Source organism: Oreochromis niloticus, linkage group LG9 (genome assembly GCF_001858045.2).
Source record: "Oreochromis niloticus isolate F11D_XX linkage group LG9, O_niloticus_UMD_NMBU, whole genome shotgun sequence".
Lineage (NCBI taxonomy): Eukaryota > Metazoa > Chordata > Actinopteri > Cichliformes > Cichlidae > Oreochromis > Oreochromis niloticus.
In genome coordinates, this window is record NC_031974.2 from 4,943,776 (window position 1) to 4,968,705 (window position 24,930).

At 40.9% G+C, this 24,930-nt stretch overlaps 2 protein-coding genes across 6 annotated transcripts in view; both read left to right on the forward strand.

Moving 5' to 3' along the window:
• LOC100707579 (LIM zinc-binding domain-containing Nebulette) overlaps window positions 1–13,724 on the forward strand; it is a 120,663-nt gene extending 106,939 nt beyond the window's left edge. Inside the window, exons 62-78 of one of the 4 annotated variants that reach the window (XM_019353095.2) lie at window positions 1,266–1,370; window positions 1,755–1,859; window positions 1,983–2,090; window positions 2,939–3,049; window positions 3,549–3,665; window positions 3,746–3,856; window positions 3,973–4,077; window positions 4,170–4,274; window positions 4,816–4,920; window positions 5,130–5,222; window positions 5,635–5,727; window positions 6,249–6,353; window positions 6,771–6,948; window positions 7,517–7,609; window positions 8,992–9,111; window positions 9,390–9,520; window positions 9,704–13,724. In XM_019353095.2, the coding sequence (XP_019208640.1) occupies window positions 1,266–1,370; window positions 1,755–1,859; window positions 1,983–2,090; window positions 2,939–3,049; window positions 3,549–3,665; window positions 3,746–3,856; window positions 3,973–4,077; window positions 4,170–4,274; window positions 4,816–4,920; window positions 5,130–5,222; window positions 5,635–5,727; window positions 6,249–6,353; window positions 6,771–6,948; window positions 7,517–7,609; window positions 8,992–9,111; window positions 9,390–9,520; window positions 9,704–9,880 (1,962 nt within the window). In that variant the 3' untranslated portion in view covers window positions 9,881–13,724. The remainder of the gene's footprint in view (window positions 1–1,265; window positions 1,371–1,754; window positions 1,860–1,982; window positions 2,091–2,938; window positions 3,050–3,548; window positions 3,666–3,745; window positions 3,857–3,972; window positions 4,078–4,169; window positions 4,275–4,815; window positions 4,921–5,129; window positions 5,223–5,634; window positions 5,728–6,248; window positions 6,354–6,770; window positions 6,949–7,516; window positions 7,610–8,991; window positions 9,112–9,389; window positions 9,521–9,703) is intronic. The other 3 variants (XM_019353096.2, XM_019353100.2, XM_019353101.2) reach the window with 3 other exon arrangements.
• A 2,390-nt stretch (window positions 13,725–16,114) lies between these two features.
• ssr1 (signal sequence receptor, alpha) lies at window positions 16,115–24,824 on the forward strand. 2 transcript variants are annotated; one of them, XM_005462063.4, is made up of 10 exons: window positions 16,115–16,284; window positions 18,799–18,926; window positions 19,060–19,156; window positions 19,256–19,359; window positions 19,438–19,596; window positions 19,764–19,840; window positions 19,934–20,012; window positions 20,277–20,370; window positions 21,202–21,216; window positions 22,297–24,824. In XM_005462063.4, the coding sequence occupies exons 1-10, from the start codon at window positions 16,215–16,217 to the stop codon at window positions 22,362–22,364; spliced, it is 891 nt and encodes a 296-aa protein (XP_005462120.1). In that variant the 5' UTR covers window positions 16,115–16,214; the 3' UTR covers window positions 22,365–24,824. The 2 variants fall into 2 exon arrangements, with proteins under 2 accessions (XP_005462120.1, XP_003457361.1); XM_003457313.5 differs by lacking the exon at window positions 21,202–21,216.
• The last annotated feature ends 106 nt before the right edge of the window (window positions 24,825–24,930 follow it).

A 24,930-nucleotide genomic window follows, 5' to 3' on the forward strand; every position in this document is an offset into this window, starting at 1 on the left:
TGATTAACTGAAGCCAGAACATCTTCATATGGCAGAGAAGCAAGAGAGCGTAAGAGAGCTTTACAATGACTGACCCTGATGGACATTAATGTCTGTAAAAGACCATAAAAATGTCTGCTCATCTTTAACCTTTAACCAGGAAACATAATCACCACACGTCATACTGAATCACTGTGATGCTGGATCAATTCTGGATACCAAAGACCCCTGGAATTCCCGAGCAAAATTGGTCCAGTGATTTTTTTTAAACATATGCAAACATACATGGAAATACGGCATATAAGGTGTAACCAGAGTTTGTACTCACTTAACAAACCACCTCGGCCACCTTGTTCAGCACAGCCTCAGGCACCTTTCGTGTACTTTTCTTGGACCACAAAGTTCTTCTTTGGATGTTTCTGAATTTTTTTCCTCACTGCTCAATAATGTGAAGTTTCAAAGGTCAGTTTAAAAAAACAACTCTGAAAATGGTCAGATGCAAAGACTGAAAATTAGTGAAAAAAAAACTGTTTCCAAAGTAAGATTTTCAAGATGCCTGGAGAGCTCATTACAAGAAGGTGTGGCTCCTTGAAGAAAAAAAAGAGGTGTGGATTAAGACTTTTACACAGTAAAACATCTTTGGGAACTTTTTTTATCCCACCTTCTGCAGATTTATCATTGACTAATTACAGTCCCCTTACTCTTATTTTGATAGTTGAGCTACAGCTCACCAGCTATTAATGAGGCCTGGCCTTTCACGTCGTGTTTCTTTACTGTGGTCTGCAGAGTCTCTGTGATGGTGGAGAAGAATCTGCTTCTCTAGAAAGAACCTCGTCCACATTTAGCCAAACCTTAGACTTAAACATTTCTATATTGTGAGGCTCAGTTGACTTTGTGAAAAAAGTAGCTGGTAGAAATATCCTCAAAAAAACTACTTTTTACTTTGAGTACATTTCAGAGCCTGCACTTTGTCACTTGTACTTGAGTAGAAAATTTGCATCTGTTCTTCAACTTTTACTAGAATATCTTTTAACACAAGTATCTGTACTTCTTAAGTACAGAATGTCTGTACTTTTGCCACCTCTGGCAGAGCATCACTTAAAGCTGGACAGAAAAGTGAGTAAAACCAGAGTTTAATCCAAGTGATTAACGGGAACAAATAAATCTCTTTGTTTTGTGCTGGCAAACGTTGCCATTCCTTAAAGAAATCACATATGCCCTGGAAATCATTTTAAAATCCCTGGAAAACCTTCAGTGCTTATATGCATTCTTCCTCTGTCTTCCAGGTGAAGTACAAAACCAACCAGAACCAGAAACCAGAAGGTTCCTCAGACCTCCCGAACCTCCTGCAGCTGGAGCACGCCCTGCACGCCAGCAAGCTTCAGAGCAATGTAAGCCACATGCTGTTAGACAATAATTAGATATGTTAGACTGTCAGAGAAAAAGTAGCTATGTTTCATAGAATAATAACAAAGATTATTATTTTTATTAAAGCGCTAAGCTTCAGCCTTCAAAATAAAAGTCTCTGCAAAGCCCATGCAGATGTTGCAGGAGTTAATAACGAGTTTGGAGATACACATCTTAACATTCGCTACCGACACACAATTAAAATAAAAGTCCTGCATCCTGCTCGTGTGTCTTTGTCATTTTATTTTAGTTTGTTGAGTGAGGACATTGTTGGACTGGACTCAGGCTTATTCAGCCAGCCTTCTGCTTTTGTGCTTATATAAATAGTAATCATGTGTAATAGTGTCTGTTTGTGTATATGTGATCAGGTAGAGTATAAGAAGAAGTACGAGCAGACGAAGGCTCATTACCACATAGCTCTGGACACGGCTGAACAGCTCCACCACAAGGAGAACGCAGTGCTGCACAGCCAGGTTACACACACACACACACACACACACACACACACACACACAAAGGCTTTCAATGTCTGATCATTTATAAACTTCACACTGTGTAAGTGCGTCTGATGGGTTTGTGTGCTTTGTTGTTTTCAGGTAAAGTACAGAGAGGAGTATGAGAAGAACAAAGGTCGCTCTCTGATGGAGTTTGGAGACACTCAGACCTACAAGGTGTCCAAGGAAGCACAGAAGATGCAAAGCGAGGTGAAACGTCTCTGCAGCTCTGACAGAAACAGACTGTATGTGTTTCTTTAGCTTTACACTCTGAGTTTTGGATCCAGCTGATGAAGACTTCAGGTTTGGCGTGTTGTGCATCTTTGGTTCTAACTTTTAAACTTTTAATGTGACATGCAGCAAATAATCCAGACAGTATTCGGCCTGCAGACTGGAGTGAACTGTGGTTAAAAATGAGTTTGAAAAAATTTGAGCTTTTTTATTTGCACAGAACACAACAAGCATATATCTTTACTGCCTATTAACTAACTTTGAACACTGATTTCACAGCTGAGAAAATCTAAACCTAAAATAAATCATAAGTCATATAATAATATGACTCCAGCTTAAATCAAGGAAAGCTATCATGTTGTTCAAAGTCCTGAGTTTAAAACAGAGTTTAAAGTGCATCATTATCCTACAGAGAGCCTGCAGGTGTGTTCACAGCACAGCCATGGGTTACTAACGCTCTGCTCGCATCATGAAAAACTGACACTGGACTCGACATGAACGATGCCGCAGAGTGGTGTCACTTCTTTTTCCATCAATCATTACCAACATGAAAACAAATCTGTTGTATTTTAGAGAAACCGAGATCAGCGTGTGCCACCTGCTGTGGATCTGTGCCCCACAGTTTGACCAGTTAGACTCCAAATCAGGAAAAACCAGTGAAGCTCCGGCACGATGAAGCAATCACACTTTTGTGGGGGTTTACAATTATTAGTTGTACAAGTATGAGGGTTATCGTGCACCTGTGCCTTAAAAAGCTACAAATATTAACGCTGATCACATCTATCTGTGTCTCATTGTTCTCTCACTGTGCTGTGTGTCTCTTACAGAAGGAATATCGGAAGGACTATGAGGAGCAGATGAAGGGCAAAGCCTTGGTGGACGTCGACCAGACGCCTGGATACCTGACAGCGCGCCATGCTAGCAGCCTGCTGAGCGAGGTGACGTAGCCTCAGAGGGATGAACTATTTAAAGCCATGTTAGAGGTTTTATCAAGCTGTGCTCAAACCTGGAAGTGCAGATAATCTATAATCCATTGATTTCCAACATCTTTGGCTTGTGAAACACTTGCACTGTGGATTTTGGTGATTGCTCCTTTTTCTGATTCGTCCTTTTCAAATGTCTTTTATTATCTGAAAGATTGAAAGAATTTTTATACAAAATCAGTGAACAGTATCCACAGGTATTTATTTTAAAGAGTTTTAATAAAAGGAGGAGCTGAACATATCAGTTATTTTGCTTATTTACACAATATTTGGCAAATTCTAAGGATAGAAGCAAAGAAATCAACACATTTTTAATCTATTTATGTGAAACGAAGCACTTCACAAAGAAAAAGAATAAACATTTGGCTTTAATCAATCAAGCATTAAATTAAAAAAAAAATCATATTCATTTTCAGTTTCCCTGTTTTTGCTTTTCTTCGCTCTTTCCTTGCAGAAAGAGTACAAGAGGGACCTGGAGCAGGAGGTGAAGGGGCGGGGCTTATCTGGTGTTGGTCTTGAAGAGACACCTGAGCTGCTGAGGGTTAGAAAAGCCAATCAGATACTGAACCAGGTAAACTAAACACACACACAGATTTCTGAAAGTTTTAAGTGGCCTGATCTGATCTGGAGTTCCAACTGTGCTGTTCACAGAAGGAGTACCGCAGAGATTTGGAGAGGGAGATTGTGGGGAAAGGCATGGAGCTGAGTGCTGATGTGCTGGAGATGCAAAGAGCCAAGAGAGCCTCACAGATCCAGAGCCAGGTTTGTGTCATTGGATTAAAGGAGAACTAAATGGAAGTTCTTTCTCAGACATCTTATTTTTATAGAACATGCAGCCTGCGAACATTGAGCTGATGGTTTCTGTCTGCCTGATGCAGAAGTCGTACAAGCAGACGGAGCAGCTCAGAGAACATTCATACGGGACGGTTACAGACACTCCTGAGCTGCTGCACGCCTCCTACCTCAAAGACGTCTACAGCCAGGTCTGTGTGTTAAAACAAGGTGCTTTAAGTGAAACGACAAGTTCGTCCCTCCGATCTAAACACCCCCACCTCCCCCGCCCCCCTCTCTGTAGAAGAAGTATAAAGACGAGGCGGAGCGACTGAAGGGACGCTACAGTCTGGTTTCTGAAACCCCCGAGATGGAGAGGGTCAAAGCCAACCAGAGACACATCAGCTCTGTGAGTGCTCGGTGTCCACACGATCTGTTCATTTTATTCCTGTAAATTATGATCGGTTAAAAACTTTGAAGTTTTAGTTCCTGTATTTTTCATGTAAGTTCAGAACAATAAAACAGTGTAGTAAATGCACAAGATTGTTTTTAATCTACTTTTTATTATTTTTATTGCAGTTCAAAATAACGTTTTCTTCTCATTTTAGTTTTTTTTAAATGACGACTTGGTGAGCACACATTATTCTCTAAAAATGAAAGTTTTGCGAGCAGCATGAATCATAGGCACAGATATTGAGACCAGACTGCAGGTTTTGGGCACGTACACAGTGAAGTCTCTTATTCAATATTTATGTATAAAAATTTTACACTACTGCCACAAACACCAAGAAGAAAGTGTGCAAATGTAGAAACAGACACACCGTTCAGGTCAGTCATTATTTTGCAGGGTCATTGTCGTCAGCAGTCAAAGGCGGGGATGTGTCCAAAAAGGTTGGATGACATAACTCTAATCAACACACTTGTTACAGCAGCGTTTTCTTTCCTTTTAGCTGCGATACTGCTGGGACTCAAAGCTGATGAGAAACCTGACGTCATCGGTCACAGAGACGCCGGAGATCGTCCTCGCCAGAGAGAACGCCAAGAAGATCAGCGACGTACGTTTACGGTTGGAATCAACAAACTTGTTTACACCGAGCTTCAGAAAAACGATCCACTTTTTTTATATGAATGAATGTTAAGCTCAGGGAATCAATCCTCAGAACACCGAAGTAAAGTGTGTTTTTGAGTGGGTGTGGAGTTTAAGTAACCGCCACCAACAAGCAGGCTTTAGAGCTGCAGATGACTCACCTCCAGCTCTGTTCAGGTCCAGTACAGGGAGGAGGTGGGTTGTGGCACCGCAGTCATGGACACACCTGAGATGGAGCGAGTCCGACGTAACCAGGAGAACATCAGCTCAGTGAGTACACAGACAGCGGCCTTACAAAGTGAACAGGGCGGCAGTCAGCGAGTCATGATGTGTGGATGAGGACTGAGTGTCGCTCTGGGGAAAGTGGAGCAGGAAGCCAGAGTGTGAGTGAGTCAGCTAATAAAACAGAACAATCATACATTCAAAGAGTGTCTCAAAAACACACTAAATACAGGATGGAGTCAGTGCTGGTTGGATACTGACAGTTTGTGAGTTAAATAAGTTCATAGCAGCTAATAACAGCATTTCAATGAGGAGCTCAGTGGTCAAAGGAGGGATGCTATTTCCATCTGGAGTAGTTTATATTTGGTTCTTTGGGTTTGTTACACAGACGACAGCAGCAGGGAGATATGACACTGACTAAGTCAGACATCTGACCTGACATTTCTGATTTTGCCACCAGGTCAAATACAAGCAGAGCGCAGTGAAGGCCACCAGCGTCGGAGTGACTCCAGAGCTGGAGCGAGTCAAGCAAAACCAGGAGAACATCAGCTCGGCAAGACACACACACACACTTTTACCCCTAAAATAAACTTGAGTTAAGTTTTATTTATGTTTAACACACAAAAACAGAAGCCTTGGTTTGCTTTTGCCTAACCTAAACCCTAAAACCAAAACAAACCCTCAGTCAGTACCTCCAAATTGTGGATTATCAGAAACGTCCTGGTTTTAGTGGGAAGGAGGCAGAGGGTCAATCTGAATCACACAAACTTTTTATTTACCACCACCACACTCAAATTGCTACTTCAACTGCTTGCTGAGATCAGAGGTTTTTGATAGGACGCACTTCAATCAGAGGACAGCTGATGAATGAAAGAGGTCAGAAGTGATGACTGGTCCAAAGTGTGCATGGAGTGAAGTAGAGGAATTTTTCACAGTATCCAAAGGCTCTGAAACAAAACTCTGCAACAAACTCAGACACGCACACACACACACGCACCTCAGGGTATTATCTGTATCTGTAATGTACGTGTGTGTGTGTGTGTGTGTGTGTGTGTGTGTGTGTGTGTTAAATAGGTGAAGTACCAGCGCGGGCTGCAGGAAGTGAGGGGGCGGAGCTGCAATGAGCTGGACACACCTGAGTACAGACGTGTCAGGAAGACACAGGATTCGGTCTCCATGGTAGCAGCCTGGTTGCTGTGGTTCCCACCTGTGCAGTGGGAGGAGCTAACCCAAGTGATGAGTGATGTGGCACCAAGCGTGTGACCGCCGCACGGATACTAACAAACACCAACAAGCTGACAGCACAGAGGACAGAGCAGTGTGTGTGTGTGTGTGTGTGTGTGTGTGTGTGTGTTTGCATGTGTGCCTGTGTGCAAGTGACCTTAATGAGTGTGGTATGTGTTAACAAATAAAGATTTAAAACCACTCCCTGTGTGTGTTTGTTTATTTGCTCACCGACTACATGCATCCTGACCAGTGTGTGTGTGTGTGTGTGTGTGTGTGTGTGTGTGTGTGTGTGTGTTGTGCTGTCTAACACTAGTGTGTGTTTAACCTGTGTGTCTCAGTCACTGATACTGACTCCTCTGCTATTCACAGGCAAAGTACCACGAGGACTTTGAGCGGGCGCGCGGCCGAGGGTTCACGCCGGGGTTGGATGATCCCAGCATGGAGCGCTACCAGAGAGCCAATCAGATGATGGGAGAGGCGGGCTACAACAAAGGCATGCACCACCAGGTGACAGAGATGGACAGACGACCAGGAGGCATCATCGTAGGTCAGTGAAAGAGCCTGTGTGTGTTAAGGATTCAGCGATTGCTGTGTGTGGTATTGCACCAAACAAGGGATTTTTTTTTAAGTCTATTGGCCAGCAGAGTCACATGACACAATCATCTGATGTTGTTTAGTTGTTGAATTCTATATTCTTCTTGGCTCTAACCTTGAACTTTGGACCTACAAAGAGTGTGATTCCTCATCAATAACTTTTGTCTCCTGTAGTTTCTGTTATGTGTTATTCATATAATGTTTCACAATAAAAGCCTCCACATGAAGTCAAAGACCCCTGAAATGACAGCCACTTTCCGCTCTGTCAATCATCGCTTTGTTACTTTCTTTTCATATTTTGTTTTTTAAGTGAACAGATGACCTATGATTTTGACTTTTTCTGGTATCACAGTCATGTTTAATTTTACTTCAGCCCTCTGAGTTTATATCTGTTAAGGTCAAGAACAAAGTCAGAGACAAGTCGGTTCAAATGAAGTCATGGAATATTTATCAACTTAATAATAATGCTGGATTGTTTCAGTCACTGCTTCTGTCCAAATCTTTTTCCTTCCTGTCTGAAGACCTGAAGGTGTGGAGGGCAGACCCAGGCTCCATCTTTGACTTTGACCCTCTTGAGGACAACTTTCAGTCCAAAAGCCTGCGCAGGATGTCTGGTAGCTCTGGATCCTCAAGAAATGTTTTCAAGCTAAAATATTTTGCATATTTACATACAACATCTCTCATGACCCTGGTTTTACAACTATTAATGATTTTTTAAAGTCACGTTACTCTTTTACACACTAATAAACATATTCACAAATTATCTTCTAGCCTGCTGCGTGCAAGTTTGATCCTCAGGAGAAAACTTGCAAACATACAGTAGAGCACAGAGTCACACTGCTAGCATCCATGATTTATGTAAATTTGACAAGCTGAACGCATCTGTACTGGACAGGAGACACGGCATGAGATTGACTGACAATGGTCTACAGCCAATCAGGACGCAGAACACAATGCGCTGTAAAAAAAAAAAAAAATGCACAAAAAAGAAGTCCACAAAACAGCGAGGCCACGAAAGGTGAACTGCGATATAGTGAGGGACTGACTATGGTAAATCAGTCCATTTACCATCATTTTTAGTAGCCTGAAGACCTAAACATTAAATTAGTTAGAATTCATCTTCAGCAACACAAAATTATTTCAATATAATTGCAAATGTACACAGAAGAATTAATGCAGGTGTGGACAGCTACAACAAAACTTTGTGGGAAAATGCTGCCAGCTGATTGGTCTGTACAGGTTTTCATTCCTTTAGATGGCAGCCGTCTTATGAACTCTCATCAGAACTCTTCAATTCTCCTTCGGGATGACAGGTGAAAGAAGCACCTAGAAATAAGTCCAGCTGCCTTCAAGTCAAGCTCCACCTCATGATGAAAGTTTTCTTGAAGTTTTCCAGAGTTTTAACAAAAAGTAGCTTTAAGGAAGAGTCTGGTTATCAAATTACCAGCACTAATTTGATCCTGTTAGCCAACATCCTGACTGTTTCCTAAACTTCGTCGGTGCCATGTTGTGCAAAATGCATTGGAAAAAATCCAAGTAACTATAGTTGATGGAAACGCAACTAAACCCAAAATAAGCATTAAAACATTTCAGTTTACTGTAATAAAAACACATCTGAAAAGCAGTGGAACAATATTTTGTGCTTATGAAACCAAATTAAAATATCATTTGGGTGAAATTTGGTCCACGCAACAAGCATAAGGAAACTTTTTTTGCATGTAGCTTTTTGTTACTAGAATCATATGTGTCGAGTGTTGACACTGTATGCTGAACTAAGTAACCCCCCTTTTGGAAACTAACTGAAACTAAACTGAAATAAAAATAGCAGTGGGTGGCAAAAAAAAGAAAACTAACATAACCATAAGTTATAATTTGAAATAGCTGATATGCTCATACTGTTACGTACTGTGTTTGTTTTTATTAGAAATGTTTTCTTTGTTTCTCCTCCGTTGTTACTTCTGTCCCGCGCTGCCCTCCGGTGGTGGCCGGCTGTTAGAGCGAGCTGACCGCAGGCTGAGCAGGCAGCACTCCCAGCAGTCTCTCACCCACAGCCAGGCTCAGTCTGTCAGCTCGCTGACCTCTGACCTCTGGGACCGCAGCAGCGCTGAAACTCCGGGTATCTTTCCTCCTCGGTTTTGTTTCCTCCTCACAGCAGGGTGAACGCATGGGCTGACTCACGTTTCCCGTCTCTGATCCACAGAAAAAACTAACTCACTGTCTCCTCGCAGGATTGTGCATGAAGGTCACTGTGGGGTTGTTATTGTTAACGTTTCACAAAGAGTTTCACAGCAACGAGAGGAAAACTTTTCCAAAGCAGAAGCAGAACAGAGTTTTCAGTCTAACTTATTTGCGCTCACGCCTCTCTCTCTCTGTGTTTCTGTGTCTCTCGCCCAGCTCCTGTGCTCCCTGGAGCATACCATCAGGGCGTCCAGATGCAGCAGCAGCAGCAGTATCACGGCTACATGCATCAGACCAGCATGTCATCTGTCAGATCTGTCACCTCTCCTCCACACTCAGGCACCATGGTACACTCTTCTGCAACGTGAAAGTTTGGGTTTTTTTGTCTAAATGTAAAGGTTTTTTTCCCTGAGAACGACTGAAACAATTATACACCAGTCAGTTATTAAAATACTAAATTTGCCCAATTTAAAAAGATTAAAGGAGCTAATCTGAAAGTCTAGCCCTGAAATCTCTCGGTCTTTTTCCAGCGTGTTTACCGGGCGCTGTATGACTACGCGGCTCAAGACCACGATGAGGTGTCATTCAGGGACGGCGATGTCATCATCAACGCTCAGCCCATCGACGAGGGCTGGATGTACGGCACCGTGCAGAGAACCGGCAAGTCGGGCATGCTGCCGGCAAACTACGTGGAGTGTTGCAACTAAAGCGGAGAGGAAGACGAGTTTGTGAGAGACAGCGGAGGAAATGAAGTGAGACGGGGCTGAAGTTCACAGTTACATCCACCTTCAGCGTTATAAAAGCCGAGCTGGTGATGTTCTTTGCATTTCAGGGCTCATTTATATTTTCAGTGTTATGGGAAACGGGAAAGACAGGTGATAGATTGTTAAGCTGTTCTGGTCCATTTTAAAAACAGGAAATTATGTTTAAAATAATAATAATAATAATAATAATACATTTTATTTAAAAATAGCACCTTTCAAAGCACCCAAGGACACTGTACAACGAATAAAAACACAAAAACTGGAAATGTACACAGTAATAAGAATAACAGATAAAAGTTAAGAGCATACAGAGGTTTAAACATAAGCAATTTTAAACAGATGAGTTTTGAGGGTGGACTTAAAAAGAGGGAATGAACTAATATTTCTGAGGTCAGGGGGTAAGGAATTCCAAAGTCGAGGGGCAGAGCAACTAAAAGCCCCGCCCCCCATTGTAATCAGACGAGCGGAAGGAACAGAGAGAGAAAGAGAAGATGAAGATCTGAGGCACCGGGATGGGAGGTTCATCTGTACTAAAAAAGTAAGTTTAATGGGTTTTAATTAGATGTGATGGATAACAAAGCTGCAGCTTCTTTCAGAATAAACACATCTGCTCAACAGCCAATCAAAGAGCAGTTTCTACACTTAAAGGTGAAGGAAACGGACCAGGATGCAGTGCAGCAGAGCAGGGTGGGCTATGATTAAAGAGGGCTGCTTGGGGAAGGCCTTTCCTGTATCTGATGGACACAAAACTCCACTGATCAGATCCGTCTATCAGGTCCATCGCTTATTGGAAAATACATCTATTTCAGCTCCATTCAGGCCTTTTCTACAGTATCTCCAAAATTATTCTTCTTGTTATGTAAAATTAGTATTTATGTAAAAAAAAAAGAAAGAAGAAATTTACAAAAAATCTACACAAAATATTATGAAGCACTGTCCAGAAATATGTGCAAAGTCATGGAAACCAATTTCACTTTTTTTGACTGGCACAGCTCTTAAATAATTACATGGAACTCAAATCTGTAAACTCCTGGAGTTTCATCCATGTCAGTCCAAAAGCAGCTGCAGAATCAGCATCAGTAGTAACCTCGAGGCTCTGGTCACGTCTCAAAGTTACTGTATGTGGTTTGAAACAGAGTGAAAGTGCGCAGGAGGAAGGTTTAGGATCTGAGCTGGAAATGAACCACAAGCAGCTTCATGGTTCTTCTTTAGGTGGCACTGAAATATATATTTTTTAATTTAGGCATTAAAAGAATCTATTGGGCAGAACTGTCTGGTGTAAAAAAATTAATAGATAGAAGATAGATAAACCTTTGTAATTTCACACTAAGCGCTGCAATGCACTGAACATCATGAGCTGGTGATATCAGTTAATAATTGACCTGACGGGGAATTTTCTTTTGATGAGCGGTGGATAAAGAGAAAAAAGCAGATGGAGGGATAAATCTAGCATGCTGTCATGTTTTATGAGAATATAGAAGAGGAGCAAACGACAGAAGGATGCATGAAGAAAAGCGGTGAGAGAGACTAGAAACAACTAAAGTGTAACTTTTTAATCACCTGTGACAAACTAAACGAGGAAATGAAGAAGGAATGAGCAGTATTAATCTAATTTATAATAAAACAGGAATTCAGACAAGACTCCTAAACTGCAGCTCTGGGTGTGGTCTGTGTTTTTAATACTGCCAACAACGCCCAGGAAAAGACCACAAAACCTCGTTTCAGCTCCACATGTCGATTAATCCACAACAAATTCGCTGTAATCTCACTACATCCACATAAAAGACTCATAAATGTTTCATACTTCAAATGAACGTGTGATAAGCCGAATCAAAGTCCTTGTTCATTGTTGAAAACTGCTAATTAGACTCATAAACTCATGATATAAGTCACTGCTTGGCAAATTATCCTAACAGGCACTGCAGTCAGCTCACATCGACACACTGCAGATGAGAGGCTCCTTAAACATAAAGGCAACCAAATCTGAGAAAAGTTCTTACTCGGGTCATTTTTTAAATATTCAGATTACATTTGTGCCTTTTACCTACTATGAAATGTTTCAGTTATACACTTTGCATTTTTAATTTGCATTTTTTTCCAAAATGTTTTAAGTTTAAAAGACCCAAAGTAACAGAACAAACCTATTCCACCCTCACAAGACAAAATCCCAGATGAACAAAAACAGATCAATAAAAAAGTCCAGCAGGAAATAACAAAACCAACAATTGCTGCTCCATCGGCAGGTTTCCCCACCCTCAACCAAATTTCCTCTCATCAAACGCGGTGTCCCTGTGCTCTGATCAAACTCACTCACTACAGAGTGGATCTGATGGATTTCCTATTCTTATTAAATTCGTGTTCAGATGTGAGAAAGACAGTTTTAGTCTTTATTCTTTAAAATAAAAGGAAAATGCTGCCTATAGCTTCCCCCTTATTCAGAAGGGTCCCCACAGCAGGCAGCGGGTTTGGTTTGGAGGGTTTTCCTGGTTTTGTGTCTCTGGCTGGAGTTGAACTGGGGATCTTTTTAACTGCTTCACTCTGGCACCACCAGAATAAAGAATACAAATGAAAACTGAATTCAAATGTTGGCATAATGCAAATTTGATATGATGTCAACAAGTACAAAGAGTTGTCCTGTTTTAAGGCCATTATTAAGATGCATAAAAGAATAAGTGCTGTAAGACCTCTTACAGTCCGCAGGTGCTCATCAGGGAGAGACACCCATAAAACAGACCCCCTACTATCTGTGCACTGAGGTCTGAGGGACCTCCCAGGAATGCTGACACTATTTTCCACATTCCAGATATCTCTTGATCTCTAATGTAGAACATGACCTGCTCCAGAGCAGGTCTGTGGTTCTGAAAAGCCAGGATTAAACCAAAGTTACCTGGACGAGCCCAAATACTGCTCTGTCAGCCATCGATGCCACTGATGAAACAAATATGGTCACATGCTGACACGTTTATGTGATCTGAAGGGAATCCAGAAAGCACAGAGAGATGAACTGAGACACTGATGGTTTTTGGTCTTTTTATGGGTTTTGTTGGCATTAAGAAAACGACAGATTGTCAGCAGACTTTTATTTGAAAGGATGCAGAAAAAGAAGAAGAGGAGCAGGGAATGAAAATAATTAGATCTGTCTTCTCTCTAGACGTGAGCCCGAGAATGAAAAGGAAAGAATGAAAAGTCAGAAAATACTTTTTTCTTAGCAGTGATGCAACCAAAAGGAAGGAGTGAGGGCAGGCGAATAGGAACAAGGTTTAGAAACCTCTCGAGTTTGAGCATTTATTTATCCCGGGTTTAATTCATGTTCAGGTGAGTGTGGTTTGGTTTTTGACTTCTGATGTACAGTAACCTGTCGACAAACCACAGACAGATCATCGGTTTAAACAGCAGCAGTAACCTCTGTGTTTGTAAAGGACTTAACTAACACACTGTGTCTTTCTGTTTCTCGTGTCATGCTGTCTGAATATTTTAAGCGTCATCTCTGCACACAGTAAAAGTTTATATTTACTGAAATCTGAAGAGACTGTTTAAGTACGTCGGACTGGAGATTTCTGGACGTTGCAGACTATTTTGATACACGGGCTCCTGTCCACGTTTGGGAAGGTTATATTTTACTCTTGTGTGTATCCAGTAAGTCGTGTTTTTGGGGTTTCTTGTCTTGCTGTGTGGATTGCATCCCGGTCATGTACTGAATAAATCTTCACTCAGCCATGATTTGTCATTCTAGCTGGAAACCACTTTTGCATTTTGTATGTTTTATTTCATAAAAATAGATGCAATAGAATATAATTTACTGAATATTCATGTGTTGATTGTGCGCTGTTTCTTTTGTTTTTGGTTCATGCCTTGATGATTTTTTGCTTCTAATGTCACAGTTTTTTTCTTATTTACTCAGTATATCATCACAGATTTTACTAAATTTATTTACATATTATTTGAAATTGTGGATCATTCAATCTCGGCTATGTTTTGCCATGTGATAATTGCAGTGTGTTCCATATGGGAGAAATAAAAAACAAATAAACAATCAACAGAAAAGTTCATCTTATTTAGAAATATGACTCAGATCCTGTTGATGTGTCTCTGAAAGTGAGACATTTACTGATGCCAAAGGCAGATATTTATCTGTTGTGTCACATCACCTTTTATGGGACAAAAATGTTTCTAAAAATGTGCAATGATGATTTTTAAAATGTATTAGATGTGTTACATCTAATCTGGGGGGAAAAAAGCAAGAATAAATTAAATAAGACATCAGCTCAGCCGAATAATTACTTTAAATATGTGGACACAAGTGCAGGCCTCAGAGACCAAACTAAGATTGAAAATCAGCTTTATTGCTGAACTTATCAAAATACAGCATAAAGCTGAGCAATCAAAGGTGTGGAACACTAGGACATACAGCATGTTTGAAAACCATGACAAAGAAGCAAACTGAGGGTTTAAATACACACATAAGGTCATTAGTGACAGAGGACACACCTGGGGAAAAGAAGCACAGGTGAGCAGAATCTAACTATACAAGGGGACACTGAACTTAAAGCATGTGACATGAAGGAAAGTAAGACAGGAAGTAACAGAACACAAGACTAACACAAAAAAAGGGTCAGAAGATGCACAGAAACGAGGCTAGGAGACATCAAACAAGGAACTAAGGAATATAAATACCTAAGTCAGAAGCACTAGAAATGCTATACCCAAAAGACTAAATAATATAACACTTGAATGTAAGCTACCTAATAAACCCAACAATAAATCGTGAAAACCACAAAACTCAAAACACGAGGTCAAAGATCCATGAACCCTGACACCGTGCTTCTGCAGCCTTTTTCCAAGAGCTCTGGTTTATCTTGCCATTGAATGTGTGCTGTAGTTGAATGCAAGGACACTCTTGAAAAAAATCAAAATAAATAAATCTTGATGTCAAGAGTTTCACTTCTGGTTAAAGTACCAGGAGATGATTTGGAAATTTTGAAATGGTTACAGAATATACATGCATACAGTGTATTGGTAGTGGTACTGTTTTTGGTTTTTAACTTTTGTCTGTTTTTGTTTTATACTTTATTTCTGTGTGAAGCACTTTGTGATCTTTTATCTAGAAATAAATAAAACAAAATTTTACTTACTAACTGTTCAGCACCTTTCATCCTGGTTAGTGAAGTTCAAAGTGCTGCACAGATGACTGACAGTCTGATAATAAAACAGAGGAAAGTCTAAAGTAGCAAAACAACATGCAGTGACAAGGACTTTCAAATAAATTGTAATAAAAATAAAATTATTTTTTATAAGTGACATTAAAACGTAACAAATCTTATAAACAGTCAGATTAAGAGTTTGCCATTAAAAATATGAATAAAAATAATTAGCAGTTATTTTTTTTTAATAATATAGCTAATTCATAAAGAAAAAATACTTTATTTACTTTTATTATTCTTTTCCCATATCTATTGTGGAACATAACACTGAGTATACAACAGGAGAAAGTGCGCACTGACAGAAAGAACATTTGTATATATTGCATATTGGGATTTGGATGTATACGTGATTGAATTGTACGTGTTTGAACGCAATTGTGGCTACAATAGCAACAACAATAACAATAATAATAATGATAATAATAGTTGGAAATTAGCAATATGTGCAGAACATCAGTTTTATACTTAGACTACGTTAAACTGCACTGTCCCTTTTAAATAAAAAAAAAATAGTATTATTAATAGAAAATATTTTTTAAAAGATTAGACATTCATTTTAAAGCATCAGAAACAAATTTTCGTTCTAGCTGCATCTGCTAATTTATTCTGACATTTCGTAGAAACTCCCAGTTTGTTTATATCTGCAACAAGAAACAGTACTATTAATCATTCTTAGAAATAAATATGAAATGTAAGTTATGAAGAAAGGTCATTCTTTCAGCACTTGATCAATTAAAGTTAGTTTTCATTCTGTTTTTTTCTCGGCAGTGTTCACTTCCGGTTTTGTTTCCTTTCCATTCGTGCTTCCTCAACTTCCCCAACTTGAGCAGAAAGTCCACAACTCAGGTCAGCTGTTTTCTTTAAAAGTTATATTATTCTTAACAATCTCAAACGTCTCTAATCATTTTTATACCAACACAACTGCGACCTGAAAGGGGGCTGACACCACACCGCAGACTCCACCGTGACTTCTGCGCATGCGTCATAGTTAGAGTAACGGAAGCAGTACAGCGACGCTCATACAGCCTGACTGTCTGACCGACGCTGAATGAGAACGCACTGATTTCGACTTCAAAATGATGAAATTTCTGCCGAAACTTCTGCTACTGGTGTTGTTAGCCTTTCCGGCGACTCTCCTTATTAAAGGTAAGTCTGTAACGGCTCAAGATACGAAGAAAAGCGCAGCGATTTAGGAGAAAATGAAGTGTTAGCTATCGAGCTAAGTAGCTGCGGTGGGGAAAGGGGAAGGCCGCTCTCCATTAAGCGTGGTGGTTGAAGTGAAGCGTGTATATAAAAATGAAGGGATTCATCGTAAATGTGGGGCAATTAGAGGGATATCTCCATGGTGGATTTCGTTTTCGCAAATGCCTCTTGTTGTTTCGTGTAACTTAGTGTAAGGTAGCTCACGTGAAGGTACTTTAAACGCCTGGTTAGACTGACGTGTCCTTACTGTTAGCAGGGAAGCTAAGAGGCTCAGTTAACGTGCTGCTTTATTTCAGCTCCTTTATTTCTTCTCTGTGTAAACGGAGCCTCGGAGTTACCACACATAATATGATGTAATCATCAAAACTTGTGAAAGTTGCTGAAAAACTGGGTAAAGTTACTTTTGTTGCTACGCTAGTTTACTTAGCTTAACCCCGCAGAACTGAATCACAGAGTGACTGTTACTTCAAATGCCCGCTTAATTAATGTAAGTAGATCATTAAGTCTGTAAGAGTATGGCTTATTTACTCAATTGGTCTGCACACTGTGCAGCTGAACGGGTGTTTGAAGCCGATTAAGTTATCTGGATTGTATCCTGTTGGCTGTGATTGTAAGCTGTGGGTTAGTTCGGCGTTTACATGACGAAACGGACGTGTTGGCTTCCTATTTCTTTTAAGCAACACTGTTTTTACATCAGGCGCCTGTAGGGATACGCTTTTAGAGAGCTTAACAATAGCAGTTTTATATTAGGGTATTGATATTTGTAATCATAAAGTCTAACCAAGAACTTGGTATTGTGTGGATATTATGCATATCATTATTACCACGGTTAATAATGTTGTAATAAGTTTCATTTTAATGCGTTCCTTAATCCCTGGCCTTGTGTATATGCAGACAGAGTGAGCGGAAGTAGTGGGACTAACCTGACTGTGTTATTGGGTCGCTGTCATGAGTCATAAAACTAGGCAGTATGGTGGTGCATTGGTTATCATGGTTGCAAAAACAGCAAGAAGGTTCTGAGTTGGAGCATCCTGGATGGAGAAGTCCGCAGCCCAAATAGATGCATGTCAGGCAAATGTGTGACTCTAAAATGATCTTGTGTGGGTTAGTGTCTGACTCTGTTAGCTGGGGTATGCTGCCTTCATTTGGATAAGCATTTAAACAAGTGGATAGCTGCACCCTAATTGACAGGGTGTGACTGCACTGATGAGCTGAACAAAGGTATTTGCTTTCACGCAGAACGAAATGTTAAATGTTCAAAAATGTTTGCATGCTAGTGTTATTCGTCAGTTTTCTTAACTCTTTATCCAGTTCAGCGCGGGCTCCATCCACACTGAACTGGACAACTATTCCAGCTGTCATGGGGCGAAAGGTGTGGTGCAGCCTAGGTTATGCTCTCCATTGTCATCTCTCTGTGCAACGCAAGCCCAAACTGACGTCACAACTGCTGGCATGTGCCACACTTTGGCATCATTTCAGTTTTTCATGCTTCTCTTAACTGTTGTAATGTGCCATGTGCAGCCAGCTGAGTGGAAGACGAAACTGTTTTGTTTTTGTTTTGTTTTTGTTTTGTTTTTTTTTATAAACAAAGTTTTTAGTTGTATATCAATACCAGAGTTCAAAGGTTCCCTGATTACAGCAGATGTTGAAACTTCTACACTTACACCAGCATTGATGCAGACCAGTTCAGGAGAGAACTGTGGCGAGTACCGTGTGCCTTCACGTTCCATGTAAACAATGACTGAAATCTGGTGACGTTACAGTTTGTGCATGAAACAACCAGTGAACCAGTGTGGTGACCATAAATGCCAGTAAGGTTTAAATACATGTGTCTCGCCACCATTTAGTTCTAGAACTAAAGATGGCTCTTGGGTGAGAAGTGAAGTCCAGTTGCCTTCTTCACTTGATTTAGATCTGAGATGATGGCCGTCTTGGAAAATATAGAACTGTTTTTGTTTAATAAATATTTACATGGATGGCTTCAGAGAGGCAAACATGGAGACTTTGATGCTTGTAGCTACCTTTGAAAGCTTGTGTGATGTTACCTTAACAAAAGCTATCATCCCAAGCTTTAAACCACCAAAAGTAGACTTTGTAATTTCCAGGTTTTTAGGTTGTAGTGAATGCTGCAGCTCGGTGTTTAGCTTGGTCTGGATCTGTTCTCCAGGCTTTGCTTGGATTGTTCTTAAGCAGACCATGCAACAAGTTTGAGAACCATGTAGTCTTAGGTACCAGAAGAACATTTCATGGAGTACAAAGTCATATCTGTGTTGTGGTCAATTTTAGGCTTGCATCCATTTTTCCAACCATCATGGAGCTCATTGGTGAACTGAAGATGTGCTTTAAATATCAGACCTCTGGGGGTTTGAACCATTGTGCTTTGTAAAAGTCCATTACATGAAATAAATATTGTGTTTGTAGGCTTGGTAAAAAATTCCCTTACTTTCTGTCTGTCAGGACCAGTGGCAAATGCCCAGGATTTGACTGAGGATGAGGAGGCTGAGGCGGTGGATGAAGACGTGGTGGATGATGTGAACGAAGAGGATGATGAGGCAGAAGTGGAAGATGATGAGAACACAGAACTGGTAAGTGACGCAATTGGCTGTAGAAATGTGTTTCTGAAGGCTCATAGATGATGCAGGTTTTCGCTGTTTACTGTACCATGATGAACGTGAACCTGTTCTTCGTCCTGTTACCTAAACCTGTGCGCTTATCTAGACGGAAGAAAAAGAAGATGAAGAGGAGGAAGCGTTGGTTGGAGAGGTGAAGGCTTCCCCCAACGCTGACACAACCATCCTGTTTGTCAAAGGAGAAGGTGAATGTCTTTGTGTATCCGCCCTCTTGTTTTCATTCAGCAGTTTCTAGATTTTCCTGGATTGAAACCCCCGTTTGATTCATGTCATCCTTCCTCTAGACTTCCCAGCCAATGACATCGTTAAGTTCCTTCTTGGCTTCACTAACAAAGGGTCGGAGAACTTCATCGTAGAGTCTCTGGATGCTTCTTTCCGTTACCCACAGGTAAGAAAATGAGCTGTAACAAATCTTCATAGCTGTAACTTCATCTCTCTCTAAATCTGTCCTGTTCTCCCCTTTCAGGATTACCAGTTCTACATCCAGAACTTCACCGCTCTCCAGCTCGGCACCGTGGTTCCTCCCAGCAGACAGGCCACCTTTGAGTACTCCTTCATCCCTGCAGAGCCAATGGGTGGGCGGCCATTCGGACTCGTCATCAACCTCAACTACAAGGACAGCAGTGTAAGCATGACTGGTTTAAACTCTTCTAATGTCAGCGATGTAACAAATCAGATTCTGTGTGGAAATTTGGGACAATAAGTAGGAAAAAGTCATCTGTAGCCATTATTTTTCACCATTGCGTTTGTTTCTTTATTTACATTTCTCATCCATTCTTTTCCCACCTACAGGGAAACGTTTTCCAGGATGCTGTGTTTAACCAGACTGTCACCATCACTGAGAGAGAGGATGGGCTTGATGGAGAGACGTAAGCATGCATATATACACACCCAGTCTGGCTTTCTTTTCCTCCCCCTTTGCCTGCATTTGTCCATAAACCCACCCTCTCTCTCTCTGCCAGGATCTTCATGTACGTCTTCCTGTCAGGTCTTGGGCTGCTCGTGGTTGTAGGCCTTCACCAGCTGCTGGAGTCCAGAAAGGTGCAGATACCATCAGATGAAACTGTTTTTGACGAAATGGGTAGTTGAGGGGAAAAATAAACACTTTGATGTTTTAGCTAGTGGGTTTTTTTTTTTTTGTTTGTTTGTTTTTTTTTTTTGTTTACATCAGCATCTGCAGGTGTTTGTCACAGACTTAAACTCTTTGGAGTTTTTGGCCAAAGCATGAGCTACATGAGGCTGAGTTGGTGTCGTTAGCAAAAAAAAAACAACAACAGACGGCTCATTCTGTGTTTGTGTTTGTAGAGGAGGCGTCCAGCTCCAAAGGTAGAAACGGGAACTTCGAGCCACAACGACGTCGACCTGAGCTGGATCCCCACAGAAACACTGAACCAGATCAGTACGTACTCCTCACACACACCCTGTGATCTCATCAGCTCGCACACATGCTTCTTTTTTATGTACTTTATTATCTGCAGACACAGTACAAATCCAGTTGTTTATACACCACAAGTCTCAGATGAGATTGTTGTCAGCTTCATCCGAACACTCACTCTCAGAGCACCTTTTAAGTTTTTCTTCCTCACAGAATCAGCTGATTCACGCGTACAGGTGAATCTTTTGCAACATTGAAAACATTCACCAAAATTACATTTAATTCCTTTAATTAAACAAAACTCTACACGAGCTTTAACCATTTAAATATGGAAGAACAGTAGCATGTTGGCTGTTTTAGAGTAAAGTAACACACGAGCACTGGACCACATGGACATCATGTGTTTGCAGTGAGCCACACGTTTCAGTGATATTTAAAATAGAACCTGATTATAGAATGAGGAAATTTCAGGTTTCAAACAGTGTTTGTACAGATGGTGTTTAATTTCATTTCTTAGTACATGCTTAGTTTAGGCAGTTGGACTACTTTTAGATTCATAGATTTCTCCAGGTTAAACGTCTTAGCTTTCATTACGGGTCCCTGCAACCTGCTTCCTGTGCAGCTCTTGAGGTTGGCAGACGTCTGTAGAGCTGCTGTTTCTCTCCGCACCCAAACATTTTCGAGTTTATTATATGAACAGGTTCAGGATATTTGCTGCTGGTGCTGCTCTGTTCTTTCTTCCTGCTTCACCTGCTGTTTCAGAATGATCTTAATCCTTGACTGAGCACGAGGATCACTCACCTTCTTTCTCCTCCTCTCTGCTTTCCTTGCTCTCATGTTTTCCTGCGTCTTCAGTGCAGAGTCGCAGAGGTGAGGTCTGCTGCATGTTGTGTGTTTGTGTGTCTGTAACAAAACTTTGGTCCTGATGTTGGAGTGTTTAGTGTTCTTCTCCCACTCCTGGTGCTCCAGATGTTCTGATCTGTTAGTGAGCAACTGCAGAAAGTTAAACTAAACACAGTTAGTTTCCCATTGACATCACGTCACATTATTGGCATACATTCACCTGTTTTATGATCAGACCATCTGGTTCTTGGCATTCTTCCTTCCGTGTGAAAGTTGGTCTTCTTAGAGAGTGATGGTCACAGTAAGCAGGGTTGTGGTGCAGCTGTTTGGTTGGATGTTGGCTATAAAAATGATTTTCCTTCTTTCGTTTTTACTTAACCCAGCAAACTCCTCCAGTGTCTGGAAAACATGTGCAGCCTGGTTTGCACACAGCATGGAGACGTTAGTGATCCCGTTGCTTGTTTTTCCCATACCTGTGATATTTTCATTAAATACAGATGTTATAAAATCCTCTAAAGTCTTCAGTTACAACTTTCAATTATTTTTATACAAAAGGCAGTCAACCCAAGTCATCTGTCAGTCAAGTTGCAGGTGTAAAATAATGTTAGCCGCACATTACATGTGTGGTAATTTCCCCCTACACACTACTTGTAGGAAGAGAGTCAAAACCAAGTATCGCTGCCCGATGGTAGCAAAAATAACAAAGTAATTGAGCAGGACCATCTTTTTTTTTTTTTTTTTTTTTTGCTTGCTTGAAGTTTTCTTTGGACCTTAAACAATAACTTCAAGGCAGTTTCTTTGGAATCACGTAATTCTTTCAAAATTCCTTAGTTTACTTGTCAAATGTAATAAAAACCTCAAACCTGTTAATGGAGTCTCCACTGTAAATAATACATGTGTGAGAAAGCTCCAAGCTTCAGTGAAATGTTTTTGGCAGACACATTTTTTTAGCATGTTCTGACTTCATGTTTGGCCTGATTCTGAGAACATAAAACCTGAAGGCGTGTGGCGTCACCACTTTGTTTTCAGAGGTAGTTTTTAAAAAACATTTAAAGAAAAAAAAAAAAAAATTAAAATTCACCTTCTTAACATCTTCTCCTTCTTCAGACAAAGCATCTCCCAAAAGATCTCCTCGCAAGAGGAACCAGAAACGCTCGGCCGGCTCAGACGAGTGACGGCTGACAAACGTCACTTCAACAAAAATTTCATCCACCCATCGAGGAAGAGGAGGAGGCGGGCTGAGAGCTCCACCGTGAGCACACTCTGCCCTCTGCTGAGGAACTTTAACCAGTGCCAAGCACAGCGATGGCTGGCTCAGCTTAAAAACTGTTGAACACACACACACACACACACACTGCAGCCCCCTTTTGTTTGACGATTACTTTTTCTGACGCTGTCACAGAGAGAGAGAGAGAAGTGGGAAGGCTCATCCTCTAACAGGCATGTTGGGCGTTTATTGTTTTTTGTTTTCTCTGAAGGTTGATGCTTTTCTTCAAAGATCAGATTCTTTTAAGCCTTAGTAAAACAACTGCTGACATTATCATTGTGAGACAGTATTGATTGTTGTTTGCCTCACACACTGGTGCAGGGCAGAAACGATCAGGATCATTTTTGTCTAATTCAACTCTTCTTCCAAGTTACTGGTTCAGAGTAGAAACACTGGTTAGTTGCAGCCCTGCTCTGATGTTGAGGAGCTCCAGTAACAGATGCAGTTTTTTGTTGTTTTTGACTTTTTTTGTGTATTTTTTCTGTTCGTTGATTTTGTCTGCACATAATTTTTGGTTTTGTTGGGATTTTGTAGGTTTAATCTGCTTCCCTTCTGTCTGCTGTCCCTCTGTGTTTCGCCCTTTAGTCACAGTCACTCAGTTTCCCTTCTGCAGATACTCAGAGGTTTGTGGGGGGGTTGTGGTCTGATCCCGTCGGTCAGCTATCAGTGCCGTCCTTCTCAGACTGTAGCTGATGTTTTGAGCCAACGTTTCAATGTTCATGTTATATTTAGGGGGGAAAAGGGCCAAATCTTTGTCTAACAATGATGAAATATTGTTTTGATTTAGCACAGAAAAGAAACGGGCCGCAGTAATGCAGTGTGGCCAGTAGGAGGTGGTACGAGTAGATCTCCAGAAACTCACCAGGCATTAATCTCTAGTTTCTCCTTATATAATTGATTAACCGTGTATTTCAGCAGGCAGCTAATTATTGAGAGAGAATATGGAGATATTGATTATCTGCCTGATAAGACAGAGGGAGAAATGAGATCCAGCAGCTGCTGAGTTTCTTGTGCTACAGAGGCTATGACAGGCTGCCCGCCATCATCACAGTCACTGTGACACAAACGTTCATACAGTGTGCTGCCTCAGTTTTACTTTACTGTAATATAGTGAAGAGCAGTCATGATCATGTTCCACAGGGTTTTTTGGCAACTAAATCAAATTTATGCAAAGCTTCAGTTTTACAGTGACGAACCTCCTCCGGCAGTTCTGTGATGTGCTGGACTTTTGAGCTTCTGAGCCAAATCATTTTTGCAGACGATGTGTTGCCGACTTTGTGCGTGAAGTTGATCCGTTTGTGGGGTTTTTGCTTGTTCTTCTACTTTTTGAGATTTTCAATTGCATTAAAATCCAGGGAGTTTCCCACCCATGATGCCGGGAGAGCGTCATGGGCTGCAAACGGTGACACGAAGCTCCATCATGTTAGAAAGTGTGCCAGTTGTTAGGTGGACAGACAGAAGCGGAGAAACGGATCAAAATGGATCTCTGATGAGGCAGGAACGGATCACCATCAGCATTTGGCTCAGAAGCTGATATCCAGCACGTTATGAGGAAGGGTGAACGCTGTAAACACAGAGTCTGCATGAATTTGATTTAGTTGGCAATAAATATGACCTGTTTACTCATTTAGTTCTTATGATTTTTCTTCACCATATCATAGAGAAAATGTGCGAAAGACAAAATTTATGCCACTTAAAATTTTGGCTATGATTCTTTCTCGACAAGGCTTCTGAGTTTTCTGTGCTGTGAAGCGTAAAGTCTGTTATTGTCAACAAAAATCGTCCAAGTCCTGTTTTTAGAACAGTTTTCATTTAGGAATCTGAAAAAGTTCATTAGACAGAAAATGTTTTGCTTATCCTTCTTTAAATCATGTGAAAAGTTTAACTTGGTCTCTGGGAGCCTCTGAGGGGAGTAACAATCATCCAGCAGGTTCATCGATAGCAAGAATAATCTAGCTACAGCCTTAAGCATTAAAATGCATGAAAGTGACTGTCTTTTCTCTTATTAACATATGAGTATTTTAACATATGAGACGCAACTCATGGGGTTTTGTGAAATCAGATGTTATGGTTCTTCCGGCTCGCCCTGTGAAATATCTGCATCGCGATGTTACGTCAGACCTGCGAGTGGGGACCCGAGTGTCTCGTCAGGTGGACTCATCAGCACTGTCGCGCTCGCTTTCAGGCTCTGGCTCAGAAGATGACGGGTAAAGACTCCTCATAAGAATTTAACAAGCTGAACGGTTTGGGTCCTCTCCACGTGTGCCTGTTTTCTACCTTTTCCGTTTGTACGTTTTTATTCACTTCTGGCTTCTCTCCTCAAGCAGCCTGTGCAGATCAGAAAAATGTTGAAGCACTGGTGTAAATACTGGCTGACTTATGCTGATTTCAGAGCAAACTTACCGAGCTAATTTATTCAAGACGAAGATTGGGATTAAAGGGGAGGGGGTGGGGTTTGTATACTGTACCACTAG